Here is a 23,666-nt window from a genome sequence, read left to right on the forward strand (position 1 = left end):
CCAAGCTGGCTGTTCCAGAAAGCTCTGCTTTTTAAGGGTAGTGCATAATTTAATCTGCATAAGGGAGAACAACAATCTAGGGGTTAATGCATGAAGGACATTTCCAAAGCAACTCCAAATATATGCCAAGGATAAAATGTCATCTTGTGGTGCTACTTTGCTCTTTTTCATCTCACAAATAACCCACTTCTCTTTTTTAGTATGGAAATTAATTAAAAGATTAAGTTGCTATGGTCATGACAGAATGGGAAAAGTACAGTGAAGTGTAGCGACAAGTTGGGACTGTTCTGGGGGAAGAAAAGGGATAGGAGAGGATCATATTGCTGCTTCTACAGTGTCCTTAATATACAAGTGACTGTTTTTGAAAAAAAGGAAAGTAGCACAGGTGAGGTTTGTCATCATTTACCATTTATCTATCATGTATGGAGCTTTGTGCTAGACCCTAAGGAGACACAGAAGTGTAAGGTTCCTGATCTCACCGGCCACCAGTAATGCTCAGCCTACTCTTCAGTGAACCAGGAAGTATGTCATGCAAGCATTCAGTTACACTCAACCTAACATATTCGGAAAAAAAAAAAATTCATCCCAGCCACTCACAGTGTCTCTCTGATTGCAAACAAGATGGAGCCTAATATGGTGGGTGTACTCTTTGTTTTAATATATATTTTTTAGTTGTCAATGGATCTTTTTATTTTATCTATCTGTCTATTTATTTATTTATATGCAGTGCTGAGGATAGAACCCAGGGCCTCACATCTGCCAGGTAAGTGCTCTACCATTGAGCCACAACCCCAGCCCCAGTGGGTGCATTCTTGGTGAGTGGGTTTTGTGACATTCACTGCCTAGGATTTTAGATCAACTTGTGTTATCAAAAATAACTATTTTCATGTTGATAAAGAACTCAATACCTTGGTTTTGCTTTTATCTTTAAAGTGGAATCTTTTTTTAGATATATGATCCCCCCCTTTTTTTGTCTTTGGCTTAGAGAATTTTAAATTGAATAGAAAAAGGTTTATGAGTTTTCAAAGATGAGCAGCTTCCATGTAAATTTTTTAAAAATATATTTATGGTTTTACTACTTTTTCTCTTTTTCATATTTAAAATTGACACTTCAGTATTTAGGGCCTCTCTTTTTTCCCTGGGACCATTAAGCAGAACAACCTCTCCACTGACAGAAGCTGAAATAGAATATATAATACTTTATAAATTAGTTTACTTCAAACATCAACTTCCAATCTACAATAAAGATCTACTTATCCCAATTTTATAACAATGAGAAGCAATTTAATATTCTTTATGCCCCTAGAATCATCATCATCATATTTTTGTTGGCATTGGTTCTAGTTTCCCAAATTCACTGTGAAAAGGTCAAGGTCAAAGAGAAAGGAGGATCTTGTTCCAGGCCTACCAGTAGCCTCATGCAATGAACTAGACCAGAATGTTCTCCTCTCCTAGATATTTGATAAGAGAACTGACAAAATAAAACCAATAGGAAATTAAGGCCTATTCTGTTTTGTGGGAGAAAATTCACCCTGGGTTTATTTGTGACCTTAGTATTTTTTTTTTTAAAGATCACTTATAAACTAATGGATCCTATTTAAAAATATTTATAATACAAGGATTTCCAGATTGCTAAACTTTATCTTGCATTTATATATACAAATCATGGAAGATCCAGGACTCAGTGCTATCTTATAAAAAGGCATTATAGCTAATGCCCACTTTTATTAGTAAACCCAAACATTGTAGAACTATTACACTCTAGGCATCCCAGGTATGTTCCTATAAAATATCTCATTTAGTCCTCATGTCTACTCAGCAAGGTAAATATTTTTACTTCCATTTCACAGATGAGAAACTGAGCCTCTGAGAAGTTATACAACTGGCCTAAAATTCAACAATTAGGCTGGATTTCAAACTATATTTGTATAATTTTTGCAGTTTATAGAAAACTTGATAGTTTAGGAAAGATACAGATGCAGAAAGATTAAATACTTACCGTTTCTAAAATGGAATCTTGTCCATCTTGGGATTTAACCTGGTTCTGTATATAGATTATAGCATCATGAACAGTCAGAAAGAATGTGTCCTTTCTAATGTTATCATCAAAGAAGCCACATTGCTCCATCTTCTCTATCACATGATCTACAGAAGAAAGAGATAATGGTTAGTAGTTGATAGGAAAGGTATTTTTATAACATCTACCAATACTGGTTTTGTAGCTCCTTTCTTTTTTTCTTTCTCATTTTCAGAATGTGACCCTTTTCTACACTGACTGAGATTTTTTTTTCCCAGTAGCACACATAATGATTATCCCATAACTGCTTGTAGATGGCCTTAGTCCATGTATCTTTTGCCAAATCAGTGTACCAGCTGCTGCGAGCCTGGCTGCTAACGGTTCACAGCTCTGCTCCTCTCTGGGTAATTTTCCTTGGCCAATAGGAGCTGTTTTGCCTGAAGAGACCTGAAGGCTATACCTGTATCTAAGGGGGATCTGCATCAATGATTAACTATAATGAGAATACAAAGGCGGGCCCCTTGCTCAAGATGGCATAACCTCTGGTGATCTTCCTGCTGTGGAGCTCTCTATGCAATCAGGAGTCTAATGTCAACCTTCTGAAACTACTTCGATGACCAGCCTCTCCTGCCCTGTCCTGCTTTCTTCACTTCTTCAGTTACTAACGCAAGAATCCCTGTCTCAGGCTCTGCTTCTAGAGAACTCAGTCTAAACATTATCACTTTCCTACACACATACAAAGACACAGACATAAGTTTCTATACATTCCCAGCTCTGTGACACAAATTCAAGGTATTATCTTTGACATAAAAAATGTTCTCAGAATTATTGTGTCATTGGTACAGAGCTTCTGTTTGTGATGATGAAAAATTCTGGAAATAGTGATGTTTATAAATATTGTGAAGATAACGAATGCTAGTGGATTAACTATACACTTAAAAGTGCCTAAAATGGCAAATTTTCTTACACATTCTTTATAACAATATTAAAGAGTTTTTTGTTTTTTTTTTTAAAAAGACCTTCAGACATTATGTGCCCATATTCCAAAGTAGGAGAGAAAGGACTTAGGGAAAAGTCTTATATATTGGCACATAGATGCATTTACCTTGAAGTGATGCAAAGTACACATTCACATCAATTCTTTGGAATTCTTTGACAATCTAAAAGTAAAAACATCAGACAGGTAAGCATCAGAAAGGTAAGCAGACTAAGGCATGACAATCAGATGTAATAATATGAAGCAGATTTCTAACAGAGGTTTAACTTAGCTGGGGGCTTTGGGGCTACATCTGCAAGGACAGGAAATGATTCCAGGGTGTGGGTACTAGGTAGGTAAGATAGGGAAGTAATTATGCTTGGCAAAAGTGTGTGAGAATATGCTGAAAGGTTCTGTTCTCTTAGCACATCTGGTTATTAGCTCACTGGAGAACACACACTTGTTCTTTGTTGTTCATTTCACTCTAAGCATTGGCTTAGATCCATTTTAGATTGTAATGGCCCAAGGGTTTAATGAATTACTTTTGAAGAAAGTCTAACATATTTAATGCCAGAATATTTCCCATACTTTAATAGTTGCTTTCAAATACAATGATGATTATATAGAATATATTGCACATAGGTCTAGTGCATTGACTTTTTAAGATTAAATGTTTTATGATCATTGTAAATGTAGTTGTAAGGAATTGTAGAGAGATTTTATGTACCCCTTTCCCAGTTTCTCCCAATAGTAATATTTCATAAAACTACAATACAAAATTACTGTCAAGATTCTGACATTGATATATTCATAACAGAGATCTTGAGGTCTACCAGAAGTTTCACCTAAACTTGAAACCTAAAGGTGACGCTCTCTTTAAAGACTTCTTCGGAACACTTAATACAGTTGTTAAATTATAAGATTACTTAATGTTTACCTTCCCTTCTAGACTGCTTAGTCCCATGAGGGTAGAGACCATGGCTACTTACTTCATCACTAGTCTCTTGTGCCTAGAAGAGTGCTTAGCACGTATAAGGCATTTAACATCTACTTGAAAGAAGGTGTGAACTTGAGCTTGCATAACTGCTTTCTGAAATCATGGATGTTTTCACCCTGCATGCTTCTCAACTCTTGCCTTGACTTCCTACATGCCTGACTATTCTAACCTCTTAATAATGCCTGGTTTTTCGAGTCCTACCATGTACCTGGTGTTCCTTATGCTGCTGCTATTCACATAAAAAGTAGAATAATAATGACACAAACTTTGCCCATTTTCCCTTCTTTTCATATTCCATTTCCTATACATTCTCAGAAAAATAAAACACAATAAGTGTTCATAGCTGGGTATAATGGTATTCACCTGTAATCCCAGCACCTTGAGAGGCTGATGCAGGAGGACTACAAGTTCAAGGCCAGCCTCAGCAATTTAGCAAGGCCCTAAGAAACTTAGCCAGAACCTGTCTCAAAAACAAACAAAAAAAGGTCTGGAGTTGTGGCTCAGTGGTAGAGAACTTGCCTGGCATGTATTAAAGCACTGGTTTGATTCTCAGCACCACATATAAATAAATAAAATTAAAGTATTGTATCCATCTACAATTAAAAATATTTATAAAATAAAAAAGGGTCTGAGGATATAGCTCATTGGTAGAAGACCCTTGGGTTCAATTCCCTGTACAAAAAAGAAAAATAAATATTCATAATTGCTAAGGGGTACGTATGTGCCAGTCACTCTTCTAAATTCTTTGCATTTATTATCTTATTTAATCTTCATAACACTCCTGTGAAGCAGATGCAATCTTTACCCACCCCTCTATTACAATGAAGAAATAGAGACACAGACAGATCAAGCAACTTGTTCAAGGTCACACTGCTAGTGCTAATGATGAAGCCAGAATTCAACTCTGGCTCCAGAGCTTATGCTTTTAAATATCACACTCTTTAGAAGAAGGAGATCAAGGGGGAGGGAGGAGGGAAGGGAAAGGGGAGGAAATGTGGAACAAATTTAACAGAATCACATTATTTGCATATGCAAGTACATCACAGGGAATTTAAACCTTTATGCATATGTAGAAAGCACCAATCAAAAATAAGCGAATGGGGCTGGGGTTGTGGCTCAGTGGTAGAGCGCTGGCCTGGCATGTGTGAGGCACTGATTCGATTCTCAGCACCACATATAAATAAATAAATTAAATAAAGGCCTAACAACTACCACAACAACAAAATATTTTTTTAAAAAAAAATAAGTGAATGAATGAAAGGAAGATCAGTAGAGGAAGGAAAATAGGAAGAGAGTGGAGGGAAAGAGGAAAATAGGAAGAGGGAATCGGGACTGAAATGGAGTAAATCAAATGCATAATTTTGTTAAAATGAACCCAGCTTCTATGTAAAACTATACTGCTCTAATAAAGTAAAAAATATTGCATTCTATCACAAAAGTATTCACTTGGAAAAATTATAGAGCCCATGCATTAACTCTTTTGCAAAACGGGGTAACCCATTTTACTCTTGTCAAATCTCCAAGTTTATAGTTCAAATAAACGGAATCTTACCAGCCGCAATGACCTCACTCCAACGACATCCAGGAAAGATATAGCTCCACAATCAAGCACAAGGCTATGGATTGGTACCTTGGGAACATTCACTTTGACTGGAAGCTCAGAGTTCCAATCCACTTGAACCTCGATTTCCTTGGTTGGGATATCAAGTTCTTCAGGATCTTCAATATCTTCATCAGGCTCGAAAGCATTATTTGATGAACCAGCATCACTAACGATGCCATTCTAAATAAAGAAAACTCTGCCATCTTAATTGCCATTGATTTGAAATGTCTTTCAACCATTCATTTCAAGTTATTTAAAAGTCCTGAATACAGTGTTCCTTGGTAAACAAAAATGTCAAGAGAATGAACTCTTTTTTTATGGCGGGGGTGGGGGGTACCAGTGATTGAATCCATGATGTTTAACCATTGAGCCACATCCCCAGCTTTTTTTATTTTGAGACAGGATCTTGCTAAATTAAGTTACTGAGTCTGGTTTTGAACTTGCAATCCTCCTGCCTCAGCCTCCCGAGCTACTGGGATTGCAGGTGTGTGCCACCACACCCAGCAAGGGAATGAACTCTTAAGGAAAGAATTTTACCTCAGCCCAAACTTTGGTGTTCTCTAGGAAAAAATGGAAAAACAAGGAGCCAAAATATTCTAGATTTCTGGAAGATAGTAGAACTTTGTCAAGAGAGATATTGGTAGGAAAATCTAAGCAGAAGTTAATAGCTCTGAAAGTTTATGAACTTACTGCCTTCTATTGTAATTTTCTGGCATTGAATTATTACTTTTGTTCCTTTAAAATTATTTTTGAAGAAAAACCCTTATTTTTAAAATAAGGTTTTAAAATTAATACAGATGATGTTCATGCTGAAAAAAAATCACACCCTGTGTTTTGAGGGAGCCCTGCTGATTTCATTTTATTCCCACCCATTCCTCTTGCCTACAAGGACAGCTCAGCTGTTCTCTGACATACATATGTCATTCGTTCCTACACATCTGGATTCTAAAGGGGATAGATTTAATTTTAGATCATCTGACTGCTTTCATGGAGAAAGGAAAAAATTTAAGGGAGAAGGCTGGGGTTATGGCTCAGTGGCAGAATGCCTGCCTGGCACATGTGAGGCACTGGGTTTGATCCTCAGCACCACATAAAAATAAATAAATAAAGATTTAAAAAAATAATTTAAGGGGCGGAAGAAAGATGGAGCCTCACCTTTGTTGCCCTTAACTGTCCTTTTTTGATGAGTTTCTGTATTCTCCTCAATGCCTTCAGCCTCTTGTTATATACTCTAATGGCATCAAATCCAACCTTTGGAGATAAATGTCAGGTTACTTAAAATGTCTGGTTCCCAATGCTCATTAGTGGCAATTGTTATCTGAACAGTTATTTCTCAAAAGATATTGTTTCTTTGAGACACCCTGCCAAAAAAGAAATTGTGTATTCTGATGGAGTAGATCCCCTCTACTACCAGGTCACCCAACCCCCACCAGAGACTTGTGGAAGACAACAGCATATTAAAAGTTCCAAGAGAGTTAAAAAAAAAAAAAAAAAAAAAAGACAATAATGGCAAAAAGTAATCTCCTTAGCTTTAAAACTCTCTTTTCCAAATTTCAGTAACATCACAGAGCCCTTTTGTTATTTGCAAATTCTATGAACATTCCTCTGAACCAGTTTGCCCTGGAGCTCACTTAGGAAAATACTGATCCAGAGGCAAATTCCAAGTTCAAGTTCGAAGTTTAGAGAGGCATTCAAGACCAGAACTTCCTTCTTATGTATTCCTCTATTTACTCTTTAACTGGGCAACGGGTCCCCCCCCCAATACACTGCTTCCGGCAGTCTCCTCGAGGCTCACATGACTCCCAAGCACCTGACATGATCCTCTTTTCCTTATCCCGGCTGTCTAGTTTGTCCAACTATCTTGGACATCTCTCCCTTCTATGAACATTTTTTCACTTTTAAAACTATTTGTTAATTTAAAATAATCAAAATAAACCCAATATGTGTCAACAAAAATACGTTTTATTTTTAATGAAGGAAACTATTTTTCCAAATAAAAATATTTACAACAGTGGCATTGTTTTGCATAGTTGTTTATCTCTTCGATATCTGCCTTCCCTATCTGCTCCTCTGGGCAGTCTGTTGCACAACACAATTTACATCGCCTCTGGAAAACTCCGCAAAAAACTCTGCAACCAGACCTCTGCCTGTTGGAATCCCAAAGTCCTAGGCAGCTGTCCTGAGCAGCACTGCAGGTTCCCGGGGCCACTCCCTGGGTGGCTCCTGGGTGACTACAGTTCCTTGGTGCCCGCAGCGATTATAACGTCCTGGGAACTTGCCCCAACTCGCCAGTCCTGTCCCGGTAGTGTAGCCAGCAGTCCACAAAGGAGCACTTAACACTTTCTATGCTATTTGTTTAGAATTCACTAAATTCTGACTGGACTCACCTCTAGCGTTTTTGCCTGGCAATTGTTGCTAGATTAACATGTGGATTAAAATTCCCAATAGATGGAAACCACTTATTTTTCTCTCCCTATATAGTTTTTGAGGGGAAGGATATTATATAAAATGTCCATCATAAAAGGAATATGCATAGGGCCTTATTCCCAGTTGGAGCCCAACAAATAAATGAGTGAAATCTCAAGGTTAGAAACCAGACTTTGAGGGATCAAACACTTACTGTAGACTTGATACATTTTTTAAAACCATCGACGTTGCCATAAAAAATAGGACTCGAAAATCTAAGAATCTTCACTCCTTCAAGTTCTTCAATCTGGCATTTGAGAAAAAAAAAAAAACAAAAACAAAACAAACTTTTTGAGGTTAAATAATTCTGGCATCAAATCATCCATTAAATTTCTGGTTATTCTGCAAGGAGCCAGGACAGAATTGCTTAGGGGAGCTGGGTGGCAACGCCCAACTATTCTTTTTTTTTTTTTTTTGGCAGCTATGTAACAGGATTTATTAGAGTACTAGAAAGAAAGAAAACAAAGCTCTCAGGGCTGGGGTTGTGTCTCAGTGGTACAGTGCTCGCCTAGCACATGTGAGGCCCTGGGTTCGATTCTCAGCACCACATAAAAATAAATAAATAAAATAAAGGTATTGTGTCCAACTACAACTAAAAAGATAAAAAATAAATTTAAAAAATCTGAAACTAAGGGAAAAAAAAGAAAACAAAGCTCTCAAAGGTGAGGAGTCCCAAGAGACGGATACCCAACACTCAACTTCCCACAAATAGGGACTTGCTTCATCCCATTTGGGAAGTAACAGATGGCCAAAGCTCTGGGACTTCCACAATACCAAAAAAGGTCAAGTCTGAAAGGGCACAAAGAAACTGGGGCTCAAAATGGTGAAATGATTTGTCTCCAGTTCATACCGCTGACCCTCTAGATTTTTCTAAAATTCTTTGAGTAGTTTGGGAGGCAGGGGGCAAAATCAGGGTTTTGTAGAAACTGAAGCCTATGGTGTCATCTGCTTATTCGTACCCTGACACACAGTGGCCATGCAAAGAGTAGAATCCACAGAATCAGAATCAGGCTTTTCTGTTCTTTAGGAATCATAGCAGTATTAATCTGGCCCTTTGGGGTAAGAAAATTGAGGCCCTGAGAGGCTGAGTGACTTGGACAGTCTCACCAAGGCGGAGCCTAGATTTTAGAACTCCCAAAATTCAGGCTAGGGTTCCCTATGCCAGAGTCCAAAATCGTTTTTAGCTCTTGATGCACTTGGTTCAACATAACAAAGATTGTGAAAATAAAGTAGCAGCTACAGAAATTCCAGGTTCAGTGTCCAGTAATTCTTTAATATTAACATAAAATTAGACTATAACTTCCTCGGGCTCACATTTATGCCTTATATGTTACATATATATACACATATGCATATATACATATACACATATAAATATGCATAAGTATGGTTTTGTTTTATATGTTTGTTGCTAAATTTCTGTTTTCTTTAATTTACTTTTTCCACTTTTTCATCTGTTTCCTTTAATGGTCACTAAGCAATTGTATTTGCAGGCAACACAAGCCCATCAGCTTAATTTGTTTGTTTTTCATTTCCTGTGTCCTAATATTTCTTCCAATTTCAAGGATAAAGCAAAATATCAAATAAGCTCTTGATGACAGAGAACTTGAAAATCTCTTGTTAGAACTGAAAGAAGAACATCTTACAGGGATTTCAGGCATTTTCATAGAGGCTAACAATTACATAACAGAGAAAAAAAATTTGATTAAACATCTGGGAATAATCAAATTACCTATTATTTAAAATTTCTTACTGCAATGGTTTTTACATTAAAATGACATTCAACTAGCACAGAGTTCAGATAATCCATATGTCAAAAGATGCATTGAATCAAAAGTTCTTATGACATTTCCAGTATACTAAGGACTTTTCCAGCAGAAGTCTCCATCTTTGACCACCATGTTATGAACATGATAAGAGAGAACTATGTGACTCCTGGATTGCAGGCTAGCAGACCCATATCTACCAAAAATATCACAAAGGCACTTACATTTTTGTAATGCTTGATACTTTTGTAGATGTCTGTACTAGGGATGCTTCCAAGGCTATTCCATGAAGGACTAAAAGAAGAGAAGTTAACATCAGGGGTTTTTTGGAACAGCCATATTTTGCACTAAGAAGTTTTTTTTTTTTTTTTAAATAACAGCTACTGAAGAGCCCATCATTCTGGTGTTTTGGACTCTGTCTTTATTGCAGGTGACATTTTCCCAAAACTAACTCTGAAATGAACAGCTGGTGTTTTCGTGGAACTGGAAAAGAAACTAACTGTGACTCTCTTCTGATAGCTCAGAGAAATAATGAGCATTATGCTTTCACGTGCCTAACAATTTATAGGATAAGCAGAGAGCTTTCTCACATGTTAAATCTATTTGAAGCTCTACCATAACCTTGAAAGATCAGTGGTGCTATTCTTACTTTTATTAGTGAGTAAACTGAGATTTAGAGAAATTAGAAAAGACCCAGGGGTAAAGAACAGCATAGCCTCTGTCTCTTAACTCATATTTCTTTGGTGTCTGGTACTTATCTGTGACTTATGGCAACTTCCTGATGAAATATGGAGAATCTGCGGGTGATCAAATTAGTCTCTTTTTATAGAAACAGCAGCCTGGGAAGACCAGAAATAAGTCCTTCCTGTCAACCAGACTGTTGATTTCCTGTTCCCAATGCAATCAGATAAATTCCACGTTTCTTCAAGTGTGACTAGGGACATATGCTAAATGCAACTCCTAAAGAAAGACTATCTGTTTGGGGTCCTTTCAGCATTGTGCTTTCTGGATCAGCATTATAATTACTGAAAATTAAATACTGTGCAGTATACTACTTTTTGATGGCTAAAAGTCTAGTTACCAAACCAGGGGCTAAAATGTACCACCAATTTTTCCTTGGCCTGCTGTGTTGTGCTGATCTTTAACATAATACTCATAATGTAGTCTTCCTCTCCAAAACCCTTCTGTCTCAACCACACTCACTTAAGAAAAGAAAAAGACTCTGAGGCAGATATAGGAAGAGACATAGCATTCCCACACCCTCTTTTCTTTCTTTCTTTTTTCTTTTTTTTTTTGCAGCACTGGGGATGGAACCCATGGGTACTTTACTACTAAGCTACACTTTAGTTCGTTTTTATTTTTTATTTTGAGACAAGGGTCTTGCTAAGTAGCTGAGGCTGGTCTCAAACCTGCAATTCTTCTGGCTCAGCCTCCCAAGTCCCTGGGATTACAGGTATATCTACTTTGCTTGACTGAAAGGCAGCATCTTTCAATGGCAATTTCTGAGATATTTCCTAGCAGCAAATGAGGCACTCTGGAACATTATGTGCCCTTTCAGGTCCCTGGGCTCCCAGGAGGCTGAGGCAGAAAGTCACAGGCCTTTTGAGTAGATGTGATGTGCTAGGGAAAGGAGGAAGGATAAGAAGAACTGTTGAAGGAATAGGAGATGTAAGCCTTTGCTAAGCTGAAAACATCTATGTTGATGTTTTTCCAGGTTTCTTCTTCCTTCACGGCCCAAACACAGGCAGAGAAGAGGCCAGAAATCTGGAAAGACAATGGAAGAATTGAGGAGAGAGAGAAGCTCTGTTTCCCTCAAGGCCCAGGAGGACACTTACCAAATCCTCTCCAGAGTCAAAACAAAACCAAGGACACCTTCAGGCTCCCTGACCTGCCCCCACAGATTGTTTTCCTTTATTTAACTTGTCTTTGCTGCTTTTACTCTGCATATGAACTAATTATGTTTACTTCTCAGAATTGTGTGACTTTGGGGTTTGTGCCTTATTTGACAGATTTGAATGAATTTTGGCTATAATTAGCTGTTCTAAAGTTCCCCTGTACTGAGTTGCGTAACTTTTGGGTTACTAGCTTCAAAAGAGGAAAATGAGCTATAAATTTAGCAGTTGCTTTGCCTGACCTTGGACCCAGTGCCCACCTTGCATCTTATTTAAAGAAAAAAAAATGACAAAGCAACTTTGGCTGAACCATGTTTCTTTTAGTCTGACCATAGCTAAAAGGAGAGCACAGCCGTGGAGCTTGTGACTACATGCCTGGACTTTGGGGTGAGGTAATCTGGGTTCAAATCTTAGCTCTGCCAATTGGTAACTGTGTGACCTTAGGAACGGTCCTTTGGCTTTCTGAGCCTAAATTTTTCTAACCTGTAAAATGAGAATAAGCCATCTTATTCATAGGATATTTTTGAAAATTAAGTATGATAAAGTTTGTAAAGCACTAGGTGGCTTAATTCATAGAATCTCTCAATATATAATAACTATTATCAAAGGAAGAAGTTTCATGTAAACATAGGAAAGTAGAGGATGTGTTGTCCCTTTCATAGAAAATCTGGATTTTAAATACTCACAACTGAACTCGCAGGACCACGGTCAATAGTCCAAATAGAAGGCCAGCTAGTAAGCCCAGGTCCAACCCCAGAATGATGGACATGATGCATGTAAATACCCAGATAACCTACAGGGGAATGGAAATGAAAAGAATTACATTGATTCATAGGGTACTGTCAAACGTTAGGCTATCTATAACAATAAAATCAATCATTCACAATTATACCTTTTAAAAAATATTCTGACATCATTCATTTTATCCATCCATTCATTCATATTTAAGTGAAACTGGAGTTGGCCTTCCCAATAAAGACCAATTGTCCCATTTTATTTGTTTTTAAATATTTGAATAGGGCTCAAAAGAGAATTAATTTTAAGAGCTTTACAGTGAAAACTCTTGCTCACAATTTCTTTCCTCTCTCCACCCATTCCCAATCACCCTCCCTACATGTAGTCTCTTCATTTTTGTGGATATGCGCGCATGCGTACACACACACACACACACACACACACACACTTTTCCCCAGCATTTCTATTCTGGTCTCTTTTTTACACATCAATATATAGGAAGTTTTCTCTGTGCATGTGTGTGTCTAAATTAGAGTAAACTGTAGAGGACTCATTTCTGGCTTTTGTAATTCCTCAGAATAGTTGTGAAGGACATTTTAGTCACAAAGTCAGCATGGGGTTTTGTATTTTGTTTTTGTGTTTTTTTTAAAATTTGTCCTTTAAACTAGGTTTTAAAGAAAATGTGGTGTGTTGTGTTTTGCTTTGTTTTGGCTTGAGAAGGCCCAGGGCCTTATATGGGATTCTTGTTAGAAATCAGTCTTCTCAAAGATAGAGGAGCTTCACTAATGCAGTTCACATAGAATACAACAAGGCTTTTGTTTATACACACAATTCTAATTTCTGCTCTGAGGTTTCCAAAGTGCAGGTAAGATTTAGGAAACGGGGAGACTTAGTGATATGACAGGAAGCATATGAAAACCAAATCTTATTTCAGAGAATGGGTGGTGGGTGACTTACAGCATCAGTCTTATTCTGCCTCCACAAACGAGGAACATCACACACCTGCATAAACATCCCTTTCAGGTTGGCAATTACAACTGCTGCCAGGACTGACTGCCAAGAGAGACAGGGAAGGCTGTGTTATTCAGGGGAATAGCTTTCCATGTGATGATTTTTAAATCCCCTGTTATTTCTCTGGTAGCAGAGTGGTGACAGGAAATTATGCAATCAGTATGCAGAGAAGCAGGGTTTTACCTTCTGCAAGGGTTCCAGAAGCTTCCCCAGGGCAACAATGGCGATCATCACAATCCCAGCAGAGATGATGCCAGCAATCTGAAAGACATACACCTTGCATGAAGAGGGTTCATCCTCCTCCCTAGTGTCTTTCAGCTCACCACATGATCATGAACGATCCTGCACACAGGCTCATTTGGTGCTTCTCTGATTCCTCTCCTCCCCCAGCTTCTGCTCAATATTGGGAGAAATGAGCATCATTTGCTAAATCAATACAAAACTGAAAAAAAAGGAAAAACATATATATGTGTGGAAGTGTATGTGTGTGTGTATGCTATTGCAGAGAAATTAAAGAAAATGTGGAAAGTGGGCCTGCTGAAGTAAAGCTACTTTAATTAATGTGGATTTTATCGGATAGATTATACCTACAGTTTTAGTGTCAATTCTGGAGCCAACCTTCTAGTAGTTGCCAAGCCATGAAACATACCAACTCTCTCCCTAACAACAGAGATTATTATCATGTTCTTGGGAAATAAATCTCACAGCATGTATCTGATTGTTTTACACTGTTGAAGCAGTGACCACAATAGCCACTCTGATAACATGTTGTACTTGTAGCACACGGTTCCCATGAAAGTCTCAGAGAAAATAAGTTTATCCATTCAATTGCCAATTCATAGTGCCACACTGGCATGCTGAGAGGTGGGACCCTGTCTCCTGCTTCCTCTGATATTTGCACAGGTGCAGGCTCCAAATTTGCCCCAAAGCAGCTGCAGTGATGGAGCAATAGCAGGGGTAAAGAAGTCCAGAAACTTTACCTTCACTGGAAAATAAAAAAAGAGCTCTCCTTAGGTCCACAGATAGGAGAGAGACTGAGGGGGCGGGGGACTATTCTCTGGTTTGATCAGATGACCAATGAATTCTCTCTTGAGACAGCTGGGGCAGGGCCAAGGTGGAGACTAGAAGCTCTGAAACAGAGGAGAAAAGAAGACAGGAAACCAGAAGCAAAGCTGTCAGAGAGGAATCAACAGGGAAGATGGTGTTGAGTACAAGCATTGCCTAGTACAAGAGATCTGAGTTAAAGGAGGAGGCAGGCACAGCAAATAGAAAAAGGAAATTAGCATACTTAATTAGAAAGTATTTGCTTCAACTGGCAAATGATATTCAGCTTATGTTCATTTATGTTCGGCTTATGGCTGGGTCAGTCTGGGCATCCCTGTGATGTACGAAAATGCTCACTTTGTTTATCGAGCTCCCTACTGTATGCCTTTCCGGGCACCATGCCTCCAGGTTCCCAGCACTTTGGTGAGCTTTCCTCTTTCCTAACTAAACAAAGAAGTTAGTACCTTTCCAATGACTCATGCAATATTCACTGAGCCATTTGCATCTCACTGTAGATAAAGGCCTCTGTGAAACGGTGAGAGAGATGGAGATTTGCAGACAGGAACCACAGCCTGCTGCCCAACTCAGGACAAGAAAGCATCCTCTATTCACCAGTATATATAGTGAATAAGTCTCCAAATATGGGGGTCTAGGCTAGTTTTGAATATCGTTAAGATCTGTGAGGGGTCAATTACTTGTACTTATGGTATAAAGGCTGGCTTGTGGGAAACTCTGTAGATTTTATATCTATGAGCAGATTCAATTACCAGGGAATTAATTATTCTGTTAAGTGAGAGAGTAATCAGAGCTACAGAGTAGTTTGTAATCAGAATTACTTTTTTATGAATTGATAAGAGTAAGATAGAGTGAGAGAAAGAACACATGGCCAATGTTCAGCTCTTCTACATTGTAGAGATGTGCTGAAAACACCAACACTTTTTCTTCTATTCATTCCTTCAGCTAATATATGCTAGGTGTTTCTTACATGCCAGGAACAATACATGTATCATAGATGCTAAGATGCCATTCCTACCTTGAGCCCAGCAATCAGCACTTACTGGTATGTGCTTCACAAACACTTCTGAATCTAATCCTCTCACTGTTCCTATAGATGGATACAACTTTAGTCCATTTTATAGGTGCTGAAACTGAGGCTTCAACAGAAGAAAAAAAATATTAGAAGCCACACAAGAGAAGACCTGCCAGTTTATTTGGTCACAGTCCAGGCACATAGATGTTGAACCCCAGAACTTAGAATACATTTCAGTAATTAAATATCAAGCCATTTCTACACTTGTTTCCTTCTTCAGTGCTGAAATTCTGGCATCCATCATTCCTAAATATAATACACGCCAGTGTGTGGCAGAGGATATTAGCTTACCAGAATGCCATTATCCCCCAAGCCCTTTGCCAAGAAGGTCACTTTACATGGGCATTCTTACTGGGGCAGCCAGCCCATGACTCATTTGAGCTTTTGCACTGTCTGGTGAGCAGCACATCTGCAACTCTCATATAAAGTTTTTCTGTGTTTGGAGGTAACAGCAGGAGAATGGACACCAGCAGTTCAGGATTTGCCTGCACCCTCTTAGGACCACGTGCCCTGGAGAGCTTATCAATACTCTGTCTTCAATGCAAGCAGCAAGAACTCCTGCTGCTGACAGCTGCGGCATAAAATGGGCACAGCTTTGGAAATTAGCTCTGACCTCTTCCCCTCAACAACAGATCTCTGGCTGGTTATGCCTCCTGGTTTGGACTATATTATTTTACCTGCTCCCTCAGAGCTAGAAATGCTTGCAAAAACAACTTAAGAAAAATTCTGAGAATTAACAATAAATTTTTGTTTCAAAGGAGCCCAGACATTGGAAGAGGTCAATTCTTCAAACTCTGTAATTATCACAATCCATTATAAATAGGAGAGGAACAACCTGTGTACCATGGGGACAATTAAAGCTCTCTCTAGGCAAGCCACTGTTGGAGTCTTTTGTTTTCTCAGTTGTTCTCTTTCATAGTTATTTGTGTGTGTGTGTGTCTCTGCCTTAATAAAATGCTGTAAGAAGATGCTGTGTGTGTTTTACACTATTTAGTTTGGATCTGTTTTACTTTTAGAGTCTGAATGCACTTTTACTTTTAAATAATGCTTCTTCCTGTGTTAGGAGAATAAAACCCTTCAGGCATAAAAGAGGCACAATTCCTGAGTCTGTCCCTAGCCCAAGGTCACTGGTTTGGCATATCTGATTCTGTGCCTGGCTTTGAGAACCATTCCTGAGCTTTCTGACTCACTGGGACTGAGGGATTATCCAAAGATTAAGTGGGATGCTGGTTCTATGGTCATCTCATGAAGACAACCGACAGCCACATTTAAAAAGGCAAGATTAAGTACACATTCAGAACTTCAAGAACAAAAATCATACTCGGGAATAAATGCCAAAATGTGACAATACAAGATATTCTTGGCTAGCAAACTCCTATTCTGTGGGACCAAAGGCCTCTGGAGGAGGTTCCTGATCCTGGTAAAGGAAATGTGAAGAGAAGTTTTCACTTTCCTGAAAGCAAAATAACACAAAGCCATGAAGTGCTTTTACTGGGCCTTTACTTTCCCCAGGTTAGAAATTACTAACAACCAGCATTCTTCATCCCCATCCTTGGCAGTAGCCAATGCCCCTAGAAAATCACTCCAAGTGCAGTGCTACGTGAGCATTGACACAAAGGTTTATAAGAACTGCCATCTCAGGAAATCATAAATGTTGCTTTTCAAGAGGTTTTTGATGAGGGGGTGATTCAAACAGATGAACAGGCCCAAGTTGGATCCAGTGAGGAAACACAAGTCCCTCTCTTCTCAAAGGTCAACTGTCCTGCCTAGTTCTTTCGCAAGCCTTTTTGAGCTGCCATTCCTTGGCTTGTTCTATGTGATTAATGTTATCTGCTGTCATTCCATACCTGTGTCTTTCCCCCTGTGCTCTCTTGGACAGCTGTCCGGGACAAGGCAGTGGTGGCCACAAAACAAGAGAAGAATCCTGAGAAGATGTTGCTGATCCCAAAGGCAATGAATTCCTAAGGGAGAGAATGGATGATGTAATACTACAAATAGACTCTTTGTAAGACCCTCACCTCATGTTCAAAGGAAACTGCTAAATCAATCCTGCCTGGTGGTCCAATTTCATTTTTACCTTTAAAGGTATATGAGGATCTTATAAAACATCTGGGGTTTGGACTCCATAGAATCTAAAAGAAACTTCACAGCTGTTGAATGTACTAAAGGTTGACAAGAAATAGTAACTTGTGATCCTTTGCTAAGATGCTTTTACACTGCCTGGTGAGCAGCACATCTGTAACTCTCATAAATATAAGTTTTTCTGTGTTTGGATATTTGCTATAAAACATAATATAACTAGCAGAGCTATCATTCTGCTTGATTACTAGTCATTTAGCTGTAATTGCTATTCTGCTTTCAGAAACATCCAACCACAAAACCTGCAGTCACCTGACAACGTATCATATACTTACAAAAATTGTCCTGTATTTATTAATTGCACTGTGAACTAACCACAACATAAAGTGGTCATAGCTATTAATTGTATTTTTACCTTGTTTTGTCATATTGTGCTGCCATTAAAAAAGAAATGACCAGAAAGAGTTCTCATTCTGATCTAACATGATAACTTTGAGGGTTCGTTGTGTCCTGATTGAATTAGCTCTTTTAAGATTAGGATTATTTCAACCTATTTCTTAAAAAGCAAAGTGATTTGGGAGTGGGGTTGTGGCTCAGTGGTAGCGTGCTCACCTAGCATGCTTGAGGCACTGAGTTTGATCCTCAGAACCATATAAATATATTGTGTCTACTTAAAACTAAAGAATAAATGTTTTTTTAAAAAGCAAAATGATTCAGCATGCATATTTCAAAATAATTTCTAATTAGGAAGCCCGAGAGAAAAACCAACTCATTAAGGACTGCTGGAAAAATCCAAGTCTTTCTGTAGCAGAGACCAAAGTCATTCTTGTTTATGTTTCTTTCTTGTTTTCTGCTCTATAAAAGCAGCTCAGCATGAGGGCTCGCATACCTGGTTCCCATCGATGGTATAGTCGTGCTTAATGGCATAGACTTTTCCTACAGATACCGCAATAGCATAAGCCACCACAGCGATGGAAAATGATGCAGTCAGCATCTTGGAAAACAAGTTCACCGGGGGGAGTGCAGGAGGCAGAAACCTAGGAGTTTTTAAGTGAAAAATGCAGTGAAGATTTGACAACAGCTCCTTTTTCCCACCTCATCAAATGCTGCATCCACTCAGGCACATGAAAGAATGAAAGGTCATGATCCAAGAGAATGAAGAGCACATATAATGCATGAATGGCAGCATCCATATCCACACTTTTAAATCAGAAGTCAGTGCTATCTCACTGGCTGCTTTCTTTGAAAGCCTCTCCTAAACCTCTGACATGAATAAATCTGCCTTGACTGATTGATTCTTCAAGGCCATACGGCTCACATATTAGAATTTCTCCTTTCGCAATTTAAGCTTAAAGGTCTTTGAACTTAAAAGATATTCTAACCACAATATGAGATTTACTCGTGTGAAGAGATGTCATTTTGGTTAAAGGGACCAATGGTATGATATTAAAAGAGTGCAGTGAAAAAGCTGGGTGTGGTGGTGCATGTCTGGAATCCCAGTGATTCTGCAGCTGAGGCAGGAGGATTGCAAGTTCAAGGCCAGTCTGGGCAATTTAGTGACTAAAATATCCCAATGAGTGTGTGGTTAAATGACTACTGTTTGACAAAACTAGAAGTGATCTATTAAACTACATAAGTAAACCTATAATTTTATAATCATGAGATTGTCCCCAAATGTGTAAATTTGGGGGATGACCTTCAAGTACCCATAGCTTGATAACTATCCATATGGTGTAATTTCAGACCCCCCAACCATAAAAATATCTCTCCACCTACCTCATTTATGCCTGAATAAAGATAAAGTGGAAAATTAGATTCTTAGAGAAAACCACAGATAAATTTAGAGTTAACAAGAATCCTAGATATTGCTTAATCTACCTCTTTCATTTTGTTGATAAGGGAACTGAGACCCAGAAAAGTCTAGATATGAGAGTTAGATAGTGTGACTTTCTAGGTAACAAGATCTTTCTGGTTCTCTGCTCTCATTAGGCTTTCTCTTCCCAAGGGGAGAGGCTTAGTTTTTAGATGCCTTTTCTTCCCATATCCCATCCTACCTAGGTGTAGGCTCTAGCATGCACCCCATCTGTAGGCAGGCAGACAGGACATTAGAAACCCTGAGTGACTCACCATTATATCATCAGATAGTCTGGATATGATCTTAGACCTCACTTCTTAAAACCAGGCTTCTTGGGGCTGGGATTGTAGTTCAGTGGTAGAACACTTGCCTAGTATGTGTGAGGCCCTGGGTTCGATCCCCAACACCACATAAAATAAATAAACAAAATAAAGCATTGTTTCCATCTATAACTAAAAAAATATTTTTAAAAAGGCTTCTTTTTTTCTGAGACCCAGTCAACCCTACTTCAGGTAGCTATGGGGCCTCAGGATAACTTTCCAGCCCTGCAAAGAATTTAGTTTTCATAATCTCCTAATGTCCATTGCCTACCCACTGCTTCCTTCTCCAAGTAATACCTGATCCTTGATTGTTCAGGGTCACAAAGGTAAGGGGCAAACTTGAAATCAAAGGACCTCAATCTCTCTGTGAGTAACTTTATGACTTGGGCATGTTGTTTAAACCTGCCAAGTCTCGGTTTCTTTGGCCATCTAGTGGGGACAATGCACTGTTCTCATAGAATTAATTGCAGTATTATATAGTGAGGAATTAGTACCTACACACATATTAGGTGCACTTTAAATGGGGAGAATCTAAGTCTGTCATATTCCTGCCACCTTTCATTCTGTCTTGTTGGACCTTAGTGGTATCAATTATTTGCCCCAAGTCAACTGAAGCCCTGGCTTCTGATGACCTCTGCGTAAGCCTTTCCTCTAGTACTTGTCCTCCTTCAGTGGATATAACTCTTTACAAATTGTATGCTCACTCAGGGGGCTTGTTTGGTCCCAGCCAACCCTGTCTGACCTGATCATGAGATAACACTACCAAGAGCCTGAAGGGGAGACAGCATATGAAAACCCACTGATCTGAAGATGAGGATGGGAAGGCGTGAGCCCTGAGGTGCCACAGAATCCATGAAGAAAGTCAGGCATGTAAACATGGTGCTACTTCCAGTTGGACCTCAACATTTGACAAAAGTGCCAGTGCTCCAGCTAAAGGAGGAAAATGGCCCTCAGAAATCAGCCAGGAGAAGAACTTCCAGAATTTTTTGGCCACTCTCCCCACTCTGTGTCCTTCCCTGGGCCACACTTCCAAGTACAACCACAAACAGCATGACAGGGAGGAGCCCTGGTGAGGAGAGGACCAGTCACTGCTGAGAGATGAGGCAGGAATGAGTTTACATAGGGATTAAAATTTAGAGAATAGGAGCTGGAATTGTAGCTCAGTGGCAGAGCGCTTGCCTACCAAGTGAGAGGCACTGGGTTCGATCCTTAGCACTATATAAAAATAAATAAAATAAAGTTATCATGTCCATTTATAACTAAAAATATTTTTAAAAAATTAGAGGACAGAGCAGAAAATTGTGTTACAGCTTAAAATACAACAGTGACATGTGCCTGTAATCCCAGTGACTCAGGAGGCAGAAGCATTGCAAGTTCAAGGCCAGCCTGGGGAACTTACTGAAACCCTGTCTCAAAATAAAATAAAAAGGGATGGAGATGTAGCTCAGTGGTGGCACATTCCTGAATTCAGTCCCCAGTAACACAAAAACACAGCCCACCACACACAACCATGATGACAGAGGGGTAAATGAAAGCCCAGGTTGTGATAAGTAAGAGACTGGACACATTAATAGCTATAGGATTGGGCTCAGTTGTATGAGGAGAAAGGCAGGCTGTGATTGCTCTCTTGGAACGGGAGCTCCCAGTTTGAGTGAAACCTCAAACGCTGACTGGACATAGACAGGTATCACTATCTATCCTAGCTGGAGACCTAATGCTGGGTTCAAAAAATCTGACTATTCCAATAACTTAAGAAAATGGCAAAGAAAGCACACAAACACACAGAAGTACCTTTTCAAAATCCGGGGATAGTTCTGGGACCTTAGAGGTTCGTGGAAAGAGAGCCACTGGCATTCTTTATTCTTAAATAGGGGACACACAAGGGGAGTTTCCATGGAACATTCTATCCCAGAAAGAGTAAAAGGGTAGGATTACAAAGGAACAGGTGAGTGTAACTCAACCCCACCTGGTGACGCCTACTCCTGGAGCCATACCTCATTATCTGAGCGAAGGTAAAGCCCAAGTTATTGCAGGGCGCAATAATTGTTCAGTATCTCTTGCTCAGGACTTAAGGGCGTGTATTTCCGGACTGGCTCCCGACAGACAGGCTTATTTTTTTTTTTTTAGTTGTAGATAGATACAATACATATATTTTATTTATTTTTATGTGGTGCTGAGGATTGAACTCAGTACCTTACATGTGCTAGGCACGCGCTCTACCACTGAGCCCCAGCCCCAGCTCAGACAAGCATATTTTTACCAGGAAGGGAGTAGAGAAAAGGACAAGGAGTTACAGCTTTTGTCAGTCTAATGTGACATTTTTATTGGGAACCAAGCAATCCTAACATATGGCTCTGACCCTGAATAGGATAAAAGCAAGCTGCCAACAGCAGCCTGATTGGAGGCATGAGGCAGGGAGGAGATGAGAAGGTGGCACACCCCCCTTTCTCCCTCTCTGTTCTTCGGCCTTTCCCAGGACTCGCCTCAGCCACTTCAACATCTCTTTCACTTGCTCTTTTCCAATGTCTCAGTGCTACCCTTTCTTTCTCAGGTTTATTAATATTAGAATTGTTTTTATGCTACCAAGTGACATCAGATAACAAAGGCCTTTCTTGTGGCTTGTGTATAATGACACAGGCCTTGGTATTTTAACCCTTCAACAAATATTTTCTGAGAGTCTTCTGTGAGATAGGTACTGTGCTAGGGAGACAGAGCTGAGCAACACAAATGGGTTTATTGTCCTGTTGGAAGAGCTTATAGTCCTCACAGCCAGCAGGCTGTTAGCTGACCAGGTTGACCAGGTGGTCTGTCAGAGGATTCAGCTTGATTAAACCCAAGGCAAGAGGCTCCCGATCCATTCTCAGGAGAAGCCAGTCAGGAAAGTTTAGTAGAAGGCCGGGAAGGACAACTAAGGGCAGCAATCAACTAATAGAATATGGATTTGGGGGGCAGGGGATATGCTGCCCCCCATATCCACCTATAGTTTGTTACATATTAGGGGGCCTGACAAAAGGGATCTATGAAATATAGTTTTGTATAATTTTTATAACTACCCCAAAAATTGAATATTAGGGTAAAAACTCCATAACTCAAGTAGCCACATTGCAATTTTTTATCATTAAATTCCTCTCAGCTTTAGAATTCACTACTAAAATTCAGATCTTCTAATATAGAGTTTCCCATATTTATCTGATCAGAAGACTCATTTGAGGCAGTTTTGAAAAATAATAATTTCCAGGCCCCTATTCTGGAAAGCTTGATTCAATAGTTTTGGGGTGGGAGCCAGGAATCTTTGTAAAGACAGGTCTCACATGATTCTTACATGTGTAAGTTTGAGAAATGCTATTATGGGTAATATGTAACTCAAGTCCCATGTAGCTAGTTGTTTGTTTTGCAGTAATGGGGATTGGACCCAGGGGCTCTCTACCACTGAGCTATACTCCAGTCATTTTTTTTTTTGTACCAGGGATTGAACTCAGGGGCACTTGACCACTGAGCCATATCCCCAGCCCTATTTTGTGTTTTATTTAGAGACAAGATCTCACTGAGTTGCTTAGCACCTTGCCACCAAAGGGATCTATGAAATATAGTTTTGTATAATTTTTATAACTAAAAATTAGAAGTTGTAGATAGATACAATACATATACTTTATTTATTTTTATGTGGTGTGCCACTGCTGAGGCTGGCTTTAAACTCACGATCCTCCTGCTTCACACTCCCAAGCCACTGGGATTACAGGTGTGGGACGCACGCCTAGCCAACTCTCCCTTATTTATTTATTTATTTTTATTTTGAAATGGGGTCTTGGCCAAAT

At 39.2% G+C, this 23,666-nt stretch overlaps 1 protein-coding gene across 2 annotated transcripts in view; it reads right to left on the minus strand.

Annotated features, from left to right (window-relative positions):
• Slc26a4 (solute carrier family 26 member 4) overlaps positions 1-23,666 on the minus strand; it is a 56,443-nt gene that overhangs the window by 7,257 nt on the left and 25,520 nt on the right. For both annotated transcript variants that reach the window (XM_046422503.1, XM_046422502.1), the window contains 11 exons: positions 18,566-18,713; positions 17,445-17,558; positions 13,647-13,724; positions 13,410-13,505; positions 12,404-12,510; positions 10,050-10,119; positions 8,214-8,306; positions 6,749-6,844; positions 5,543-5,773; positions 3,123-3,177; positions 2,000-2,145 (listed from right to left, as the gene is read on the minus strand). In XM_046422503.1, coding sequence (XP_046278459.1) covers positions 2,000-2,145; positions 3,123-3,177; positions 5,543-5,773; positions 6,749-6,844; positions 8,214-8,306; positions 10,050-10,119; positions 12,404-12,510; positions 13,410-13,505; positions 13,647-13,724; positions 17,445-17,558; positions 18,566-18,713 — 1,234 coding nt within the window. The remainder of the gene's footprint in view (positions 1-1,999; positions 2,146-3,122; positions 3,178-5,542; positions 5,774-6,748; positions 6,845-8,213; positions 8,307-10,049; positions 10,120-12,403; positions 12,511-13,409; positions 13,506-13,646; positions 13,725-17,444; positions 17,559-18,565; positions 18,714-23,666) is intronic.

This window comes from Marmota monax, unplaced genomic scaffold (genome assembly GCF_021218885.2).
Source record: "Marmota monax isolate L192 unplaced genomic scaffold, Marmota_monax_Labrador192_F-V1.1 WCK01_AAM20220418_F8-fsc00027, whole genome shotgun sequence".
In the NCBI taxonomy this organism is placed as follows: domain Eukaryota; kingdom Metazoa; phylum Chordata; class Mammalia; order Rodentia; family Sciuridae; genus Marmota; species Marmota monax.